General features: G+C 39.9%; 1 protein-coding gene across 1 annotated transcript in view; it reads right to left on the bottom strand.

Annotated features, from left to right (window-relative positions):
• The window catches only part of LOC128696579 (uncharacterized), an 80475-nt gene extending 59923 nt beyond the window's left edge, over positions 1-20552 (bottom strand). Inside the window, exons 1-2 of the mRNA XM_070094764.1 lie at positions 20395-20552; positions 1666-1781 (exon numbers count right to left, since the gene is read on the bottom strand). Coding sequence (XP_069950865.1) covers positions 1666-1781; positions 20395-20431 — 153 coding nt within the window. The 5' untranslated portion in view covers positions 20432-20552. The remainder of the gene's footprint in view (positions 1-1665; positions 1782-20394) is intronic.
• Between the last annotated feature and the right edge of the window lie 1182 nt (positions 20553-21734).

Below are 21734 nucleotides of genomic sequence, written 5' to 3'. Positions count from 1 at the left end.
CCATAGGCTTTCTTAACCTGTTTATCTCCAATTTATTTTAATCTCAGTAAAATTTGCTGACAGTGCCTCACCCACTCTATCATTTGCTCTCCTTTTGCACTCTCTCACTTCAGCTTCGTAAAAAACTCTCATAAGCGACGTTTTTCTCTATTATCACACCCTTTACCTCATCATTCCACCAATCACCTCTCTTTCCTCCTGCACCCACTCTTTTATAGCCACAAACTTCTGCCCCGAATTTTAACACTTCAATTTTATAACTATCCCCCCCCCTCTTCAACCCCCCCCACACTATCTATACTTGCACTAGGCCTCCTCCCTTAATTTATAAACTTTCACCTCTCTCTTAATTGCTGATGCTATTTTCCGTTTGGCCCCATCTATCTCTTACTCTAACTGTAGGTACAACTAAATAAAGGTTCGATATATCCGTTGCTCCTCTACGAACATATACATCCTGAAGACTACCCATCAACCTTTTATCCACCAATACATAATCTAGCAAACTTTCATTACTTGCTATATTATATCATGTATACTTATTTATCCTCTTTTTCATAAAATATGTATTACTTATTACCAAACCTCTTTCTATACATAGTTCAATTAAAGCCCCCATCCCTCCAATTTTCATTTCCCCTGGCATCCCAAATTTACCTACTACTCCCTTACCAACCTTATTCAACTAAAAATATGTTGGTTCTCCTTTACCATAAAACTTGATTGATATGCCTTCTCTTCTTAAGACTTTTAATACCACAGTTGTGTTAAAAAATCTTGATACAGTAAAATAAACTTTTGACCAAAAAAAATTCCCCCAAAATGCTGACGGATGTGTCTAGAAGATTCCTTGTAAAATATGTGATAAAGTTTATTATGGACAAACTGGTAAAAGTCTTAAACTAAGATATATATATATATATATATATATATATATATATATATATATATATATATATATATATATATATATATATATATATATATATATATATATATATAGGGAGGTACCACTTCTGGAACTGGACTGGGGATCCTCATCCTCAGAGAAAAGAATAAACTTACTTCAGGGAAAACTCGAGGTTCTCCCCGGAGCTGTTTGAATATTTTCTTTTATAATTTCAGTATTTTTTAATGAATGTTCTTGGGTTTATCGTTTCTATATATTTAGGCTTTTCTAATAAAAAACCCCTCCTAATTTCTCAATACTTACTCATTAGAAAACTAAACTGGGAGTCGTTTAGCTAATACAGTATTCTCGGATTCTTTAAAATTGCCTGAAATATGGTAAATTAAGAATAAATAATAAACCATATGTTGATGTTTGGCTTTCGTTTTAAAATTTTGTTTCATTCGATGTAAAGCAGTAAATTTTATGCACATTACATTATTAGTAATTATGAAAAATTAACAAAAAAGCGTATTTCATGAATTCCGTATAGCACCACCTTACACTAACTGGGGATTTATTTGTAAATGTAAATTAACACTACCAATAAAGATATATATGTGTGTAGGTATAATATTTCATCATGTAATTGATGTACACTACCATGACCTAATAATAATAATGAGGGGCAAGCTTCACAGAAGCTTCACAGCTTCGAAGCTTCCCAGAAGCTTGTTGATTCTGGTTTATGGTTATTCGTCATAACATGTACTTACAATGGAGGGTTCGATGCTGTATCTTCCAAGGGGCTCCGAGCAACTGCAAGAGTCACCTCCAGTGTTTCTCTCCAGACATTGACATTCTTCAAGTGTTGCGTCGAGAGACGCTGCTCCTGGAATGTTGGGTAAAGAAATATACAAAAGATTCCATGTTAATATATCTAGTGCTAGTTGTTACATAAATACAGAGGAACACCGAAGCAGATCCCCTGGATAAATTAAGCTAGATAAACTAGGATGGATAACCTAGGCCGGATCACCTAGCATGAATAAACTAGGCTGGATAATCTAGGCTGCACTTATTTACTGCTCTGTTGTCAAACGAGTCTTTACATTTATTTTCCCAAATTTGTCTACATTGTTGCGAGTTCTCTCTGAGACATAATTTCATCTTAGATCTGCTTTATTTATGCCTGTCATCCCATCAACACTACAATGATATACAGCATCCTCTCCCCAGTGTACAATTTTACATTTGAAAGCATGTAAAATAAAACGTAGATCTACGTTCAGAGAGCTACACACGTGAACGTAGATCTACGTTCGGAGAGCTACACACGTGAACGTAGATCTACGTTCGGAGAGCTACACACGTGAACGTAGATCTACGTTCGGAGAGCTACACACGTGAACGTAGATCTACGTTCGGAGAGCTACACACGTGAACGTAGATCTACGTTCGGAGAGCTACACACGTGAACGTAGATCTACGTTCAGAGAGCTACACACGTGAACGTAGATCTACGTTCAGAGAGCTACACACGTGAACGTAGATCTACGTTCAGAGAGCTACACACGTGAACGTAGATCTACGTTCAGAGAGCTACACACGTGAACGTAGATCTACGTTCGGAGAGCTACACACGTGAACGTAGATCTACGTTCGGAGAGCTACACACGTGAATGTAGATCTACGTTTGGACAGTTTAAAGGGTTAAGATGTGTAAATACATGACTCTCAATCTATGGTTCCTGATTCAGGAAATTTATTTAGTTAACCTTCACTGAATATTTTCCAGTGTATATAATTCTACTGAATATTTTTTAATGTATTTAAGTACAGTGTCTGCACTCTGAAGGACGGGTGTTAATGTTGCAGTTTTATAAACTGTAGTGTAAGCACCTCTCTGGCAAGACAGTGATGGAGTGAATGATGATGAAAGCTTTTCTTTTTCGAGTCACCCTCCCTTGGTGGGAATCGGCCTATGCGTTAATAAAATAAAAAATAAAATAATAAGTTCATGTAGGAGAGAGAGAAAAGCCAGAGGTGAATGTGGCAGAGGCAGAGGAAGTAAAGGAGTTGGGATAGATAGGATCACGAGAGAACTGTAGATGGGGATATAAATTTGAAGTGGTTCGATGCATTTGTTCGATATATTGATGAAAGGCGGGAAGGTGCAGAGGGAATGTTGGAGAGCGTACCTAATTCTTTGGAATAAAGGAAAAATGGATAAAACAAAATACTAGTATTTTAGGGGAGAGTTATTAAGCCTCCCAGATGAGGGGCCTATCCAGAGGCTGCCTCAGTTTGTCTTTTCTTTGCTTCCTTTCCTCCAAAGTTTTGTTTTTATTTTTTTTCATAATTCCTGAACGCCCCTTCCAATCGGCTTTAAATTTTCAGGGTTCATGTAGGGTACAAAGGATCGGATTCTTGGAACAATTAGCATGTTCACGCATCCTGTGACAAAAGTTGTTGAACCCATTTCCAGCTTCCTGGAATGGCTGGAATAATTTCCAGAACCCTTAGTGGTAAAATTTTAATGGAAAAAAAAGGTGCCTTGTAATTCGACGATGATGGGGAGTGAAGTTCAGGTGTGTAGCCGAACAGCTGACTAATTTTTGTGTATAAAATAGTATGATTTTGTGTTGTTGTTCCCGCTAAACTGCATTAAATAAATTTCAGTTTACCTCTTCTGAACTTGTTAATGTAGTTAATGTAGTAAAATAATTACAAGAAATTGTAACAGTTGGAATCCGAGCGTTAACTGGAAAATGATTCGTCTGATCGGCTTCAAATTTTCATCACTGGTGTGGCTTCTTAAACAAAAAATTTACGCTGTTATTGGGCAACGTAAGTTCCAATTTGTCAATTTTATTAAATAGTGACAATAATTTTTCTTCATGAACTAACAGTAATTGATTTGAAATAATAATACGAAATAACCCATATTATTATTATTATTATTATTATTATTATTATTATTATTATTATTATTATTATTATTATTATTATTATTATAACTAAGTTACCTCAAGAATAACACTCATCCAATATTGCCCAGTGATTGCCTGGAGTGGTAATACATTCATACACACACATATGTATACGTAAGCCGTGATATGCAGGCATGCATACACTCAAAGATAAATACACTTATATAGATACAAATAAAAATATGCATATTACATCAAGTATATATAAGATAACATACATGTTCATAAGCGTACATATTTACCTGGAGTTTACCTGGAGAGGGTTTCGGGGGTCAACGCCCCCGCGGCCTGGTCTGAAACCAGGCCTCAAGGTGGATCATGTTCTAATCAACTAGGCTGTTACTGCTGGCCGCACGTAAACCGACGTACGACCCACAGTCCTGCTGGTCAGGCACTGACTTTAGGTGCCTGCCCATTGACTTCTTGAAGACAGCCAGGGGTCTGTTGGTAATCCCCCTTATGTATGCTGGGAGGCAGTTGAACAATCTAGGGCCACTGACATTTATTGTGTTGTCTCTTAGTGTACTCGTGGCACCCCTGCTTCTCAGTGAGGGAATGTTACATCTCTTGCTGAGTCTTTTGCTTTCGTAGGGAGTGATTTTCGTGTATAAGTTTGGCACAAATCCCTCTAGGATTTTCCAAGCGTGTATTATCATGTATCTTTCTTTCATGCGTTCCAGGGAATACAAATCAAGGGACTCAACCGTTTACAGTAATTTAAGTGTTATATCATACTTATGCATGCCGGGAAAGTTCTCTGCACATTCTCCAGGTCAGCAATTATGCCTGACTTGAAAGGGGTAGTTAGTGTACAGCAGTAGTTCAGCCTAGAGAGAACAAGCGATTTGAAGAGAATTATCATGGGCTTGGCGTCCCTAGTTCTGAAGATTCTCATTATCCATCCAATCATTTTCCTACCTGATGGGGTAGATATATTATTGTGGTCTTTGAAGGCGAGATCCTCTGATATTATCACTCCAAGGTCCTTCGCATTACTTTTCCGCTCTGTTGTATAGTTAGAATTTGTCGTATACCCTGATACAGTTTTAATTTCCTCAAGCTTTCCATATCTGAGTAGCTAAAAATTCTCTTCATTTAACTTCATATTGTTTTGAGTGGCCCATTTGAAGATTTGGTTGATGTCCACTTGGAGTCTCGCGGTGTTTTCGATGGAGGTCACTGGCATATCAATCCAGGTGTCATCCGCAAAGGAAGACACGGAGCTATGGCTTACATCTCTGTCTATGTCAGATATGAGGATGAGGAATAGAATGGGAGTGAGCACTGTGTCCTGTGGAACAGAGCTTTTCACCGTAGCTGCCTCAGACTTTACTCTGTTTACAATTACTCTTTTTGTTCTATTTGTCAGAGTGTTATAGATCCATTTACCAACTTTTCCTGTTATTCCTTTATCACGCATTTTGTGTGCTATTACAACATGGTCACACTTGTCGAAAGCTTTTGCAAACTCGGTGTATACTATATCTGCATTTTGTTTATCCTCTACAGCATCCAGGACCTTGTCATAGCGATCCAGTAGCTGGGACTTGAGTATCTCACTCATTTCTTGGCTGTTTTCTGTGTATGTCCCATCTCTCCTAAACAGGGGCCCAATACTGGATGTTGTTTTTTCCCTTAGATTTGGCATAAAAGAAGTATTTTTTTTTAATTTCCTTTTTGGCTTTTAGTTCTTCATGCGATTCTTGGCTCCTGAAAGATTCCTTCAGCTTATGTTCGATATTTTCAATTTCATTAACCAGTGCCTCCGTTCGTATTTCAGATATATTGGTACCTCTCAGCAGCTCTGTGACTCTTTGCCTTCATCTGTGTAGGGAGTGTCTCTCTCTGTCTAGTTTACATCTCTTTCTTTTTCTTAATGGAATGTGCCTTGAGCAGATCTCAAGAACCACAGAGTTTGTTTTTTCTAGGCAATAGTTTGGATCTGTGTTGTTTAGGATATCTACCCAGTTTGTTTCATTTAGGACTTGGTTGACTTGTTCCCATTTTGTTTTTGTTATTGAAAATGAATTTTGTGAAGACACCCTCATGACTGATCACATTTTGCTGGTCAGGAGCCCTGTGCATACATGTCTGTACTTCTATGATGTTGTGATCTGAGTGTATTGTCTTTGATACGGTTATATTACGTATCAGATCGTCGTTGTTAGTGAAGATGAGAACCCGCGTATTTTCTAGTCTTGTAGACTCTAATATTTGCTGGCTTAAGGTTTATAAGAACATTCCTGTTGCACACATATTTGTGTTCATTAACTCAACTGGATAAACTCCTGTCTCTAACTTGTATCTACTTTAAGTTCCTTTTCACAATGACAACACAGAAAGTTGTATATGTAGGTTTTTGGATCGGGGGGTTGATGATTTTCATTTGTTACGTAGATGTCGCCCTCATCAGTGCACATGTGTGTTGTTTGTTACATTATTACTTCCTCAACTATAGAGCAATTTATCTAACAAGTATATCAGTTAAGGTGATAAAAGCGATAAGAAAAAGAATAGTAGAGCATCTAGAAAGAGAAGAACCCCAACCTGTCACGCTCTTCCACTCAAGCCAAGTCACTGAATACATCTTGCTGTTATTTGCCGATGAACCAATTACTGACCCATTTCAGAGATTATTTTCTGTCTGACGTATTAATCATGGAAGATTTTAACCACAATTAAAAGGATTGGGATAATTAGGATCCACACAGAGGACTTCGAAATACTTGAAGAACTTCGATGGTGGAGATGAAGATGAATAACTTATTACTAACATGTAAAAGATACAACCGAGGGAAAGAGTAAGGATGAGACAACATGGACGAACTTGTTATTAACTATTAGTGCATCGAACATAGGTGACATAGAATAGATGATAAATGGGTGATAGAAAAAATATCCTTATGAAAATAAACATCCAGAGAAACGTTGTAGATAAAGAAATTAATAAATCGTACTTTAGAAAAGTAAACTATAATGAGAGAGATTAAAGTTTATTTAGCAAAAAAATGCGCCAAGAGTAAGAAGAGAAATTCCTACCCAAACAAAAGAGAATGGAAACAATTGAGAGAAACTATGATTGAACCAGAGATGCAGAAGCTCGAAGTACAAGAGCATTCCAAAACTAGGTATCCCCATATTGAATAACCCCAGCCCATTGTTTGTCAGTGCATTTAAAAGAAGTAGTGCAGAGTGAAGCATCAGTTTCTAATGCGGTAAGATATTTGAACAGAAGATTTAAAACGAATCTAGAGACATTCACAAGTTATCATATTGACACTAATATCAAAATTTCTTCAATAAAAATAGAACATTAGGATATACACTGCCCAAATGTAAATAAAACCTTCTCTAAAAGAAACAAGCTTTGAAGAGAAACTGAAGTGACATTCTCTCGTCATATCACAGAGGTCAGTATCCTAAGATTCACCAGCATATTAAATTTGAAGCCGCTCAGAATTTGCATTGTTAAGATATCAACGTGGAAGTCACTCCCAAATTATAGTAAGAAAAGAGGAGTATTTCAATTTTCCCAGTTCCTTCCATAAATAAGACAAGTTGGAATCTACACAGGCCAAAATTATTTCAAAACATTTTCTAAGTATGACTAGCATTTGTAATTTAGGTACGTAGGCCTGTAAGTAGGCCTATAAGTAAGAAAGCTTAAGAAAAATTTATTGAAATATTGGGTATATAATATACCATTTTTTTTTTCACATCGCAAACCAGTGTGATTAATAAAATTGGTACTTATGAATTCATGCAGCCTAAAATCAAAACGAGGCTACCTGTAATGAAAACACGTCAGTATTATAAATATAAGCCGACTAGAAGAGGCATTCTCAGTTATTATACAAAAACATAATTTGCACCTACACAGACTAAATACAAAAAACTTTTAAGCCTTTTTATGCAATGACTCAGCCATTAAAAACTAATGTTGTTCAGAACTCATATACTTTAATCAATGAAAAGTGCAAAACTAGGAGTTATATACAACCTCTGGAATGAGAAGCATTCAGATTCGATTTAAGAACATAAGAAAGAGCACTGCAGCAGGCCTACTGGCCCATGCTAGGCAGGTCCAACCACACTCACTTAGGTACCTGTCTAACCTATTTTTAAAGGTACTCAAGGTTTTAGCTTTGTTGATTTTACTCTGAAGTTTGTTTCACTCATCCACAACTCTATTACTAAACCAGTGCTTTTCTATATCCTTTCTAAATCTTATTTTTTCCAACTTGAACCCATTGCTTCGAGTCCTGTCTTGGTTAGATATTTTTAGCACTTTATTTATATCTCCTTTATTTGGTCAGGAACTAACCTCGTCGCATAGCTCTGCACTTTCTCCAGTTTTTATCGTGTTTTTTTTCAGGTATGGGTTGCCTGCCGTTGCTGCGTATTCTAAGACGGGCATAAACTTGAGGAGGAAGCAGCAATAACAAGGAATGAACTCCAGTGGCTCAAAGAGAATGTCAGGGAAGGAAGCAATGAGTGATTTTTTCCTGAAGAAATGTCCTGAGACTCAATATAAGGACCAGTACTGTTTTTGACTTATGTGAATATCATTCCTGATGAGACTGACTCAGATGAATCCATCTTTGTTAATGATGTAAAATTAAAGCGGAGAATAAAAACAGATTAAGACAGGGAAAGACTACAAATTGATCTGAACAATAGATAAAACTGGTCAAGTAGGTGATGACTTGCATTTAACCCCAGCAAATGCAAGGTTATCAAAATTCAGGAAGATCGAGAAGACCAGACAGAAAGTATAGACTCGGGGGACAGAAGCTGTAGACTTCACTCAGAGAGAAAGATCTAAGGGTTAGCATATCACATGACATATCACCCATGACTCATCATTCGAATAACCTCTACAGGTTATGTTCGTCTGGAAGATCTGAAAGAGACCTTCAAAAAGACTCATCCCGTTCTCTTTATAGACCATATTTCAGGCCTATCTTAGAATACTCAGCAACGGCAGGGAACTCTTACCTGAAAAAAAAACGCGATAAAAACTGGAGAAAGTGTAGCGACGTGGTTAGTTCCTGAGCCAAGGAGTACGAGGCTAATGGAACTAAATCTAACGACATCGGAGAACAGAAAAACCTTGAAAGATATGAAAACAATATACAAAATTCTCAGAGGAATTGACAGGGTAGACAAAGATAGACAGTCTGAGAAGCGAGAAAGAGGGAACACAGCTGAAAGTAAAAGACATTGATGAGCCACAGGGATGTCAGGAAGTATCTCTTCTGTTCAAGTGTTGAAGAAGGAGATTCTACTTCTTCAGGAGGAAAATAGGAGGCTTAAGCTTCGCATAGATGAGTTTGGGAGCGAGTGTGAGAAGGATTTAGCTGGTAAGGAGAAAATGGTCACCAGCAGTGATGGTGGCAGCCGCTTTAAGTGGCAAGCGGTTCACAGTTCAAGAAGAAGGAAGATGAGGAGAGTTCATAGAGAAGATGTGAAGGTAGGAAATCGATTCTCTGTTCTCCAAGACGAGTGCACTTCAGTGGTTAGTGAGGTTGAAGGTACCACTAATTCCCCTGCTAATCAAGGTAAGAATATTTTAATAGTAGGCGATTCTCAGGTAAGATATATGAACCGTTCATTTTGTAACAGAGACAGAAAGGTCTGACAGAGAGTGTGTCTTCCTGGATCTGGTGTTGGTGACATAGTCAGCAGGTTGGATAATATTACGGCAGGTAATGGGAACAAGCCCATTATCTGTCTTAGTGCTGGGGGTAATGACATTGGGAAGGGCAGGAGAGAGGAGCTGCTGCATAAATACAGGTCAGCCATAGAAGCAGTTAGGTCTAAGAGAGGGATCCCAGTCATATGTAGCATCTTGCCTGGAAAGGGAGTGGGCAATGAATGGATGTTCAGGGCGATTGGTATAAATTGCTGGCTAGACAGGTACTGCAAGGAACTTGCAATCCCATTCATTGATAACTGGGACCTATTCTTTGGCAAACGTGATATGTATGCAAGGGATGGGGTTCATCTCTCTGCAAATGGAATGGTTGCATTAGCCAATTCAATTGAGAGGGTAATTGATGACTTGTCTAGGAATTTAAACTGATAGATTATAGAGGTATGGGTGTTTGTGGGAAACAATCAGGCTGCATCATTAGGGTTAAAAACAGCAGTTATTACCGAGATACCTCAGGGATATGTTTAAAAGACAATATTCAAAATAAAGTTTCTAGTAATGGCAAATCAACTGATCAACAAAGAGAGATAGTAGAGGGCAACGAGTGACTAGCTCCCTTAAGGTTTACTATACAAATAGTAGGAGTCTAAGAAATAAGATAGATGAGCTAAGATTACTTGCAAGTGTAGGTAACATAGATATTTTTTTTTTTATATTTTATTTAAAACCAATACAGTTTAACATCAAAATAAAGAAACAGTATGGAACCTAATCAAATTAACTGACAAAACGGATTGTACTTACATGCTCGCAAGATATTACAACAAAAACTTACATCAAGAACATAACTAAAAACAAAATTACATGTCACAGGGTCATGAATTGACATATATACAAAACCTTGCATATATATAAATTGTACATATAAATGACATCTGACAAAGGTTCAATACACTTGAACATAAAATATACAAAGAAGTTATATCAGTTAAATCCCATCCTTCACATTAATCAAAAAACCAAAACCTAACATCATAATCTGACTAGATAATCTACATACTTATCCCTAACAATACAGCTGAACATATCCCAACATACAAATAAACAGAAAAGAATACAGCTTAGAACACAATAACAAGCTCTATACTGTTACAATACACCCATATAAAACTTTCAGACAAATGGACTACGTCACTAAACTGTCTAGATATGTCTGTATACCATACAGACTAAAACTTAACATCAAGAACTTGCATGAACACCAAACCGGTATCAGGGTACAGACCTTAATTATAAACTTTAAAAAGAATCAATCATGCGTATATAAAGTATTACATAACGTCTGACCCATGACAAAGGCTCAATACAATAGAAAGAGATATATATTTATATATATACACATACACACCCACACACCCACACCCACATCCACACACACACCCACACGTACACAAAAATTTTCACAAAATCACATTAATCATATGCACTGTATGCACAATGCAAAACAGGATATAAGTATCTCTCATCGTGCAAAAACCCAGCACGTAACATAAATACAAACTAAAACACACTGCATGTCGCAAATAACTTATTTCTCAAGAATCATGTTATACAAGACTGATACACATCATAATTATACATAAAAAATCTACTATATTATACCTACATTCTGAAAAGTGTTATATCTACCATAACGAGACCTTGAGCTCTACATCCACACTTGGATGCCATAAAGTCTCAATGAAAACCAGGAAACCATTCCAAACCCACATTCACAACACTCTCACGACCCCCCCCAGGGAGGCGAGCCCGCTGTGACCCCCTGACTCCCTCCAACCTATGAAAACCCCTTCACTCACTCATTATCAATCACAGATTTACGAGAATCCCTAACGTTAGCATTTTATACCCCTCTGAGAAAGCCTGATCCCACCTCCTCCCATACAAATCTCTGTTATGACACCCTCGTCTAACCCACCCATATCTAGACTTAGAGCACGCAAAACCGACACCCCACTGCCCCCCACCCTCTGTACCAACCTACTTAACCAGCACCTAACCTCCTCTAGCCCTTCACAAAAGTAAACTACATGGAACGCTGTCTCATCCCCTCCACAGATACCACACCCCCCACCCTCTACAACCTGTCTGTTTCGTAATATCTCACCAGACGGAAGGATCCCATGCAGAAAACGAAACATCACCTCACGCGCCCGAGGTTTTAACTTCAATTTACTAAATCTAAACCAAATACTCTTCCACGCATACATGGGGAACAAACCCTCAACTGGGACAACGCACCTACCTACAAGTAACCTACACAAAACCCTTATACGAACCTTTCTCAGTTCCCTAACCAACATCACAGCCCTCAAAACTATTTCACATTCCCTCAACTCCATTCCTCGATACCACATACCCAGCCTGTCGTGTATCCTTCCCAAACGCCCCGCGTTCACACCCTCACGCAACACTTCCCATTTAATAAACACACATTTAGCCCTCCGTCTCAAATCCAACAACCCCAACCCACCCTGACTTACAGGTAACATTACAACCTCCCTCCGTAACCAATCACAACGTGAACCCCATAAAAATTTGTACACCCGTCTTAGTATCCCCGCAATCGCTGTCCCTGTAATTGGGAACACAGCTGCAACATACCAAACCTTACTATACAATAAAATGTTCACGACTATCACTCGCTGTATCAGAGTTAGGTGCTGGGGTCTCAGAACACCTAGACGCCCCACGATCCTTTCCAATAACCTATCCGAATTTTCCTCCCGCGCCGCAACCATGTCATCCCTATAAATAATACCACAAATCTTTAAAGACACCGCCCATTCTTTAACAACATTACATCTCCCCCCCACACCCCCCACCCAAGAACCCAACCCCATGCACCTTGACTTCGCACTATTTACCTGCATACCCGTGGCACTTCCAAATAATTGCACCACCTCGTCCAACATTCTCATTGACATCCCTGCACGAATGAGAACAGTGGTGTCGTCAACATATCCAATTAACCCCGGCCAGGCCCTCCCACCCCTCACACTTCCCGCACATGGCGTACATAAGCTACGGTCAACCATTCTATAAAAGGGGTCCTGGAAACACGCAAACAATATTTGGGACATGGGGCATCCCTGTCTAAGGCCTCTTCCCATTGCAATTTCCCTCCCCATACACCCATTAATCTGTATCCTCATTTTCGCCCCCTTGTACAACGTATTTACCCACTCGACTATTTCCTCCCCAAAACCCTGTCTCCTAAGTATAACCTGCAAAGCTCCCCTTTCCACTCTATCATATGCTCCCTGCCAGTCTAGAGCCAACAAAGCCGCCCCTCCACCCCCACCCTTAGCTTCCACAAAACTTCTCAGTATCCCATGTCCTTCAATCATCGACCTTCCCGGCAACCCGAACTGAGATTTTGACACCACCCTCTCCACTACACATTTGAACCTATTACCTAAAATTTTTGCAAACACCTTATAGTCTGCACACATCAGTGATATGGCTCGGTACTCCCGAAGGGTGGGCTGCCCCTTGACCTTCGGGACCAACACTACTACTGCTGTTTCCTGCTTCTCCCCCAACTTACCCTTCTCCTTCATACTATTAAATAACCTAACTATAAATTCCTTTATCAACGCCCAATGTTGTAAATAAAATTCTACCGGGAGACCATCAATACCGGGAGCTTTCCCCTTCCTCATTCCCCTTAACGCATTCTCTATTTTCTCTGCCGTAATCGTCCCACCTAAAGCCTTTCGATCACTATTTCCTAAATTACACGTCACATACGTACACACCTTGTCCAATGCCCCGTCACCCACCCCCCCACTGTTCCAGTATTTCTCGTACCAAGCCTCCGCATACGCACACATCCCCTTCGTGGTTCGTATCTCCTGCCCTACTCTATAATTCCCAACCATCTCCGTTACCTCTAAACATGGTATAGCCGTCAGCGCCTGCCTTTGCTTTTGATGCCGCAAAACACACGCTGACGGCTTGTCGCCCCAAAGCACTTCCTCCACCCCTGCCTGCATCCTTACAGCTTGAAACCTTTCATTTTGCAACACCCTCAACCTCCCCTTTATTTCAGCTATTTCATCCATAGGAAAATTATTCCCACCCACCCCCCTCCCATAGCAACCTCTTAACCTATCCTCTAAATAGTTAGCCAGTCCATATTTTAAATTATTAATACGTTTTCCTTCTCTCACATAAAACTTTCTAATCCTTTCCTTTGCGACACTATCCCACCATGTCACAATGTCATCCACTCCCTGTTCTTCCACACTAAGCTCCCTCCATAGGACTGAAAACCCCTCCAACCCCTCCTCATCTCCTAACACACTTATATTTAATTTCCAATAACTTCTATATATGTCCGCGAGCGTCCCCCACCCAACCTCCACCACCACTGCCCTATGATCTGACATTGTAGTCTCAACAGTACTGAAAGATTTCACGTCCACTCCCTGAGAAAGGTACACTCTATCTAGTCTCGCAGCATAACCACTCCTAACAAACGTATATTCAGTCTCCCACACCGCTCCCCCAAAGGCATCACGTAACCTAACATCCCTTAATAAATCCCTAAGAGCCACAGACATATATCCAGCTCCTCTTGGGTCCACATCAGCCACCCTGATTACACTATTCCAGTCCCCACCAACTATCGCCACCTCTGGCAGTGCACTTAAGAAAAACACAAGATCCTCACACACAAAATCATTCTTTACCTTTATGTTATTTTCTGCCGGCGCATACACACTCACAAAAGACACACGCTTACCCATCCACCACCCATCCACACGCAACACCCTCCCTCCCCCTCCTCCCTCGCTTCTCTGCAAAACAAACGGGCTCGTCTCCCTTATTAAAATTCCCACACCACCTTTTAGACGGGGAGATGGCAGGGTAACTACCCGAAATCCTGCCACCTCCAACACCCTACCCTCTTTGAAATTGTGCTCCTGCAGGAACACAACATCCACTCTAGATTTATTCAGAAAATTACGAAACCAATCTCTCTTCATACCGCTACATAACCCATTAACATTTACAGACATACACCTAAGGCCTATTAAAGTTTCCACCCCTGCTTCCTCTCATCACTCTTTACAACTCCAGAGCTTGAATTTACGTTCAACACCTTCAGAGTGCTCTCTTTCCCTCCCCCCTTCTTCCGGTGCCTCCTATCATGGCTACCACCACCTACACCACTACCTTCACACTTCACCTCAGTCTGTTTCCCAGGCCTTTGTGCAGGCGTAAGGACGTCATCAGAATCTGATGTAGCCGCCCTCTTTCTCGTGACAGTCATGTTACACATATCTTGATCAGATGTTACCTCTCGATGAACCTCCACCTCCACCTGAGAATGGTGTAATGAGTCAATGGATGACTCCAAACCACCATCACGTCCCAAATTATCATGTCTCAGACTTTCTGGAAGCGACGATTCTCCAATGACACCACGCTCAGATGTAACATCCCTCTCTGGTGGTGACAACGTCTTCAACACCTCCACCAATTCCTCCTCAATCTCAAGAACCTTCTCTTGTACTTGCTGCCCCTCCTTATCCACAGGAGACGACACCTGATCAGGCAGTTGGGGGCGGGACTCCAACTCACCACCAGTCCTGTGTGCCCGATCCACTATCTCGCTCCACAAAACACCACGCCCTCCATCCGATGTTTGTTCCTCACCTGCCACCTTTGAAGCAGGGGCTGCGACGTCCACCACAGGTCCAGGCACATGTCTTCGCTTGTCACAGGTCGCCGCTATGTGATCATACTCACCACATAGGCGGCACGTACGTCGTTGTCCTGGGTACATTACCATTACCTGCGTCCTGAAATCTTGTAGGTACACATAGGATGGTATTTGGTGCCTCAAAGTCATTTTGAGGTTGAAAGAACCCTCTGGAAAACCAGCATAGGCTCCTGCCGCCCACGTACCATGTTGAGCATAATGCACCGTCCCATACTTCTCAAAAACTTTCCTTATATCTGCCTCGTCCGCCTCAAAGGGAACGTTGCGTAACTTGATCCACGTATAATACCGTGAAACATCTATCATTCTTACAGTGACAGCTGGTGTGACGTTAAGACTCACGTCCTGAAACCTGGTGATTAACGATTCATAAACCGTTGCTGATAGCAGTTTGACGAAAATTCGTTGTCCTCCGTTCAATGCTACACCATACAAGTCACTATCTTGTACTCCATAAGTCTCCCGTATGATCTTTGGCAATAAGACTTGCGCAGAACTGGTCGTTATCGTTCCTTTAAGTAGCTCGATGCCTACAGTATTTATCCTTCGTCTCAGACTAACCGCCATCTTGACGATCACAGTGCACCTAAGTTGTTAGCCGAGGTGTGACAGCACCACTTCACACCACTGCAGCCAGGTAACTGACAAGGGCGCTCGCCTACACACAGCAGAGGGGTGCAGAGCACTACCGCACACTACCGTGGTCAGGCAGCGAATGTCCTCAGGGATATGTTTAAAAGACAATATTCAAAATAAAGTTTCTAGTAATGGCAAATCAACTGATCAACAAAGAGAGATAGTAGAGGGCAACGAGTGACTAGCTCCCTTAAGGTTTACTATACAAATAGTAGGAGTCTAAGAAATAAGATAGATGAGCTAAGATTACTTGCAAGTGTAGGTAATATAGATATTATTAGTATAACAGAGACCTGGTTCAACCTGAAAGATAGAAATGCCTTCTGAATGCAATATACAGGGTTATAAACTATTCCACACTGATAGGGTCAACAGGAAGGGTGGTGGAGTGGCGATGTATGCCAGAGAAAATTTAAATTGTTGTCTTAGACATGATATAAGATTAGAAACATCGAACACAGAATCTGTTTGGCTACAGTTTTTCGAGGGACGTGACAAATTAATTTTGGGTGTGATTTATAGGCCCCGAAACCTTGATAGGGAGTGCGGTAAGCTGTTATGGGACGAAATTCATAAGGCATCTAGATATGAAAATGTTGTGATAATGGGAGATTTTAACTTTAGACAAATTGATTGGAACAATATGACAGGAAATCTTGAGTCAAGCGACTTTCTTGATACGGTTCAGGATTGCTTTTTAGAACAGGTTGTGACAGAACCAGCTAGAGGAAACAATCTGCTTGGATTGGTTCTTGCCAACAAAGATTCGCTAATTAATAATCTTAAGGAAAATGGTGAGCTTGGGGAAAGTGATCACAAATCACTTAGTTTCAATATATCATGGAATTACCCAGATAACTGCAATCAAATCTCTGTCTTAGATTTTCGCTTGGCCGACTTCATGGGACTGAAAAATTACCTGGGTGGGCTAAATTTGGATGTTCTGACTATGGGTCAGGTAGGTGATCTTGGTTGCCAATATGACGTTTTTCAGAGCATAGTTCTAGCTGCCCAGACAACTTTTGTTCCGAGTAGGGAAATTAGATCTAACAAAAATGATTCCAAATGGATGAACAATAGATTAAAACATCTCACTGGTCAAAAGAGAGGCATATATAGGCGTATCAGAAGAGGGGATAGGCAGTTAAGAGATCAATATATTCAATTAAAGAGATAAATAAAGAAAGGAATAAGAAAAGCAAAAAGGGATTATGAGGCTAAGGTCGCAAGGGATTCAAAGACTAACCCAAAAGGGTTCTTTCAGGTATACAGAAGCAGATTAGGGACAAGATTGGCCCACTTAAGAGTAACTCTGGTCAGATCACTGACAGTGATAAGGATGTGTGTGAAATTCTCAGTACCTACTTCCTCTCAGTTTTCACCCAGGAAAATACTAGCGATATTCCTGAAATAATAGATTATGTAGAACAGGATAATAAACTAAAACCTAACAAATCCCCAGGCCCTGATGAACTGTTTGCAAGGGTGTTAAAGGAATGTAAAGAGGAACTTAGCATACCCTTGGCTAAGATTTTTAACATATCACTACAAACTGGCATAGTGCATGATAAGTGGAAAATGGCAAATGTAATACCTATTTACTAGGCAGGTGACAGGTCCTTGGCTTCGAACTATAGGCCAATAAGCCTTACCTCCATAGTGGGAAAATTTATGGAATCAATAACTGCCGAAGCAATTCGTAGCCATCTTGACAGGCACAGATTGATTAATGAATCTCAACACGGTTTTACAAAGGGGCGTTCCTGTCTTACGAATTTACTAACTTTTTTAACTAAGGTGTTAGAGGAGGTAGATCATGGTAATGAATATGATATTGTGTATATGGACTTCAGTAAGGCTTTCGATAGAGTTCCACACCAGAGGCTATTTAGGAAACTTAAGGCACACGGAATAGGAGGAGAAATTTTTTCCTGGGTAGAGGCATGGCTGACAAATAGGCAGCAGAGAGTTTGCATAAATGGGGAGAAATCAGAATGGGGGCACGTCACAAGCAGTGTTCCTCAGGGGCCAGTGTTGGGCCCGTTGTTGTTCACAATTTACATAAACGACATAGATGAGGGAATAAATTGCGACATAAGCAAATTTGCTGATGACACCAAAATAGGCCGTCCAATTTATTCTAATGAGGACACTAGAGCACTCCAGGATGATTTGAATAGACTGATGCAATGGTCGGAGAAGTGGCAGATGCAGTTTAATATTGACAAATGCAAAGTTCTAAATGTTGGAAAGTTGAATAACCATGCCACATATAAACTAAATGTAGATCTTAATACTACTGATTGCGAAAAGGATTTAGGAATTCTGGTTAGCAGTAATCTAAAACTAAGACAACGGTGCATTAGTGTTCGCAATAAAGCTAACAGAATTCTTGGCTTCATATCTAGAAGTATAAATAATAGAAGTCCTTAGGTTGTTCTTCAACTCTACATATCCTTGGTTAGGCCTCATTTAGACTATGCTGCTCAGTTCTTGTCACCGTATTACAGAATGGATATAAATGCTCTGGAAAACGTACAGAGGAGGATGACAAAGATGATCCCATGTATCAGAAATCTTCCCTATGAGGATAGACTGAGGGCCCTGAATCTGCACTCTCTCGAAAGGCGTAGAATTAGGGGGAATGTGATAGAGGTGTATAAATGGAAAACAGGAATAAATAAAGGGGATGTAAATAGCGTGCTGAAAATTCCCAGCCAAGACAGGACTCGCAGCAATGGTTTCAAGTTGGAAAAATTCAGATTCAGGAAGGATACAGGAAAGCACTGGTTTGGTAATAGAGTTGTGGATGAGTGGAACAAACTCCCGAGCACAGTTATTCAGGCTAAAACGTTGTGTAGTTTTAAAAATAGGTTAGATAAATACATGAGTGGGTGTTGGTGGGTGTGAGTTGGACCTGACTAGCTTGTGCTGCTGGGTCTGGTGCCCTGCTCCATCCTTGAGTGGAGGTGACCAGACTGGGTGGGTCATTGGGCTAATCCGGGGGGTGTGGATCATTGGGCTTATCTCGGGGGGGGGTACATGGACCTGCTTCGCATGGGTCAGTAGGCCTGTTGCAGTGTTTCTTCTTTCTTATGTCCTTATGTTCTTATAGGAAGAAGTGGTGGAAGCAGGCTCCTTCCATAGTTCGAAGAGCAGGTATGATCGGCATCCAAGGCTGGGAGGGAGTGAATCTGGCAAACGACAATTTGAGAGGCGAAGTAACGAGCGAAGACTCGACCCATTTAACCCCCCTACACACACACACACACACACTCACACACACACATACTACTAGATAAGTGTTCCTGTTTCCCAGCGATTTAAAGATAGCGACAGACTCCATGTCTACGCAAAAGGAGTAACTAAAGTAATTGCACATGATAATCTCTGAAGAGAGAAGAAAGAGAAGGAGAAGCGACATGATCACACAATTACAAAATACATAAGAGTCTTCACGGGCAGTACAGAGACACTATTAAGAAGCTAATGGGATATCATTGAAAATTGGAGATGCAAAATTGCTAAGGATAGTTTTAAAGAGAAATGACCTAACTGAGGAACTGGTAGAGACAGTGCAATTAGCTATACAAATAGGGTCCTGAGACTAGAAATTTGCAAAACTGCTGGCTAATAGTTAAGAATAGGGGTTGGGAACATAGATTAGTTCTCCACAACTACAACTAGGTGAGCACACAAATATAAACAAATCAACTCTAATCATATTGATATTAAACATTTCTGGCTCAGGTTAAGCAACGTCCCAGTAAGAAACTTCAATATTATGACTTAGAATAATTGAAAACACAAGTATTTTCTCACTGACGCTTCTTAATTGTTTAATACATATGGAATTACATTTGCAAAACTTACATTGTCAATAGGATATATACAGAGCATATATTTTGGGAAAATAATCGTTTTTAAGGAAAATTTTTTTTTTAGTTTGGTGGTGAAAAGGTTACGAGAACCTTAATGACCTTGATATAATGGATAGACTTTAATCTTATTAATCAGCAAACCTCACAATGTTGTATTTACAAACTTTGAAGGGATATGAAACAAAATTTGGTTTTATGTACAACAGAAATAGTCTTAAGAAATTAATTTGACTAACTTCTAACATGATTTCATTCCACTTAACATTATATAATGAAGGATAATTCTTGAGTTTCATCGCCAAGGAAAGACATGATCAAGTTGTCAAAGATGATTATATTCCATCACATTGCAGAGTTACGCTGCACGACCATTCAAGAGCAATTCATTTCCATTTTCTTTCACAAAGTCTTCTCTTTGACTGTGTATATGTAGTTTTCTGGACGCAAATAACATAGACAACGCCGAATGGGGGAAGATATAGGTAATATTGGAGCTATAAACAATGAATTTCCCTACACATATCTAGACTGCCGTAGTATCTTACCCAACAACAGCAGCAGTATGGCCACAGGGGCTCTCATTCTGCTGTCCTTCACACTTATACTGACACGTTGAAGATCACTCAGTCAGGACTTCTCACTTACATACAACACACTACTTTGGGTGGCCAACCCTTACTGCACTGTCTTGGAATAATAATGAAGGTCTGAGCTTGCTGTACGGCTCTCTTCCCACCTGACTTAAAAACAGCTTTTGTGAAACCTAGACATATGATGGAAGACCTTCAAGGCATCGCCGGTTACAATTATCTTGCCATTTACAGGCTTTATCTTTATCTTATCTTCGATTATCAGGCGTTCTGATGGACTATTTTATCACCCGGACGGAATGCTTTTATCTAATCATTCTTGCTTCACCTGTCTGTTTTTTATTCCTTCATTGTCACACAGTGCTGAAAGTTTGACGAATGAAGCAATAACCTTGCAATCTAAACCAAGGGAAATGCTGGTTTATCGTCCATAGTGACATCACGAAAATCTTTATTTTTTGGGTGTTTAGGAAAAAGAAATAATGAATAAGAAAGCTGTAAATGGGTGCATTAGCAGTTACATTCAGTAAAGGTATAATGAAACCTGTAGATGTCGTCGATAGCAAAGAAATGGTTACGCCACAAGCTGTGGCTCAACTCACACCGCTATAGCAAGGTAAGAAAGTTGACGAATTGGAGAGGTAATCAGAGGTAATCAGTCCCTCAGAATTGAAGGAATAAATCTTGTAGTCAATAGACGAAGTAAAGAGATTGTTTGAGATAATAAATCCCTCAGCCTTGCTGGAACATAATCAGTCTCTTAGATTAAGAAGTTTGTGGTCAAGGACTTATTTACGGAAACATGAGGTTCAGGAGCCTGGATACGAGTTCACGGAGAAGCTGGACCCACTAGTGAGCTGGACCCACTAGTGAGCTGGACCCACTAGTGAGCTGGACCCACTAGTGAGCTGGACCCACTAGTGAGCTGTACCCACTAGCGAAAGTAGGTCATGCTAAATATTTGTTAGCAGTTAAGTTATTGAAGACGTTCTATGGTGTCGCTGTGTCAGACAAGTATCATATTATAAATGGAATGCGATGCCGGCAAGTAGTTGCTGAGTGAGACACACCAACAAGACAAAGATATATATATATATATATATATATATATATATATATATATATATATATATATATATATATATATATATATATATATATATGACAACAAACTCTGCTTGCACAGCAGGCTTCATCTGTCGAAAGTAGAAATAAATTTCAATCCTAGAGACAGTAAATGTAACGGAAAGGTTGTAAACATTGTAATACTTGTCTACCGCAGCAATTTATAGCAT

This window comes from Cherax quadricarinatus, chromosome 47 (genome assembly GCF_038502225.1).
Source record: "Cherax quadricarinatus isolate ZL_2023a chromosome 47, ASM3850222v1, whole genome shotgun sequence".
Classification (NCBI taxonomy): Eukaryota; Metazoa; Arthropoda; class Malacostraca; order Decapoda; family Parastacidae; genus Cherax; species Cherax quadricarinatus.
This window is presented reverse-complemented; position numbering and strand designations above follow the sequence as displayed.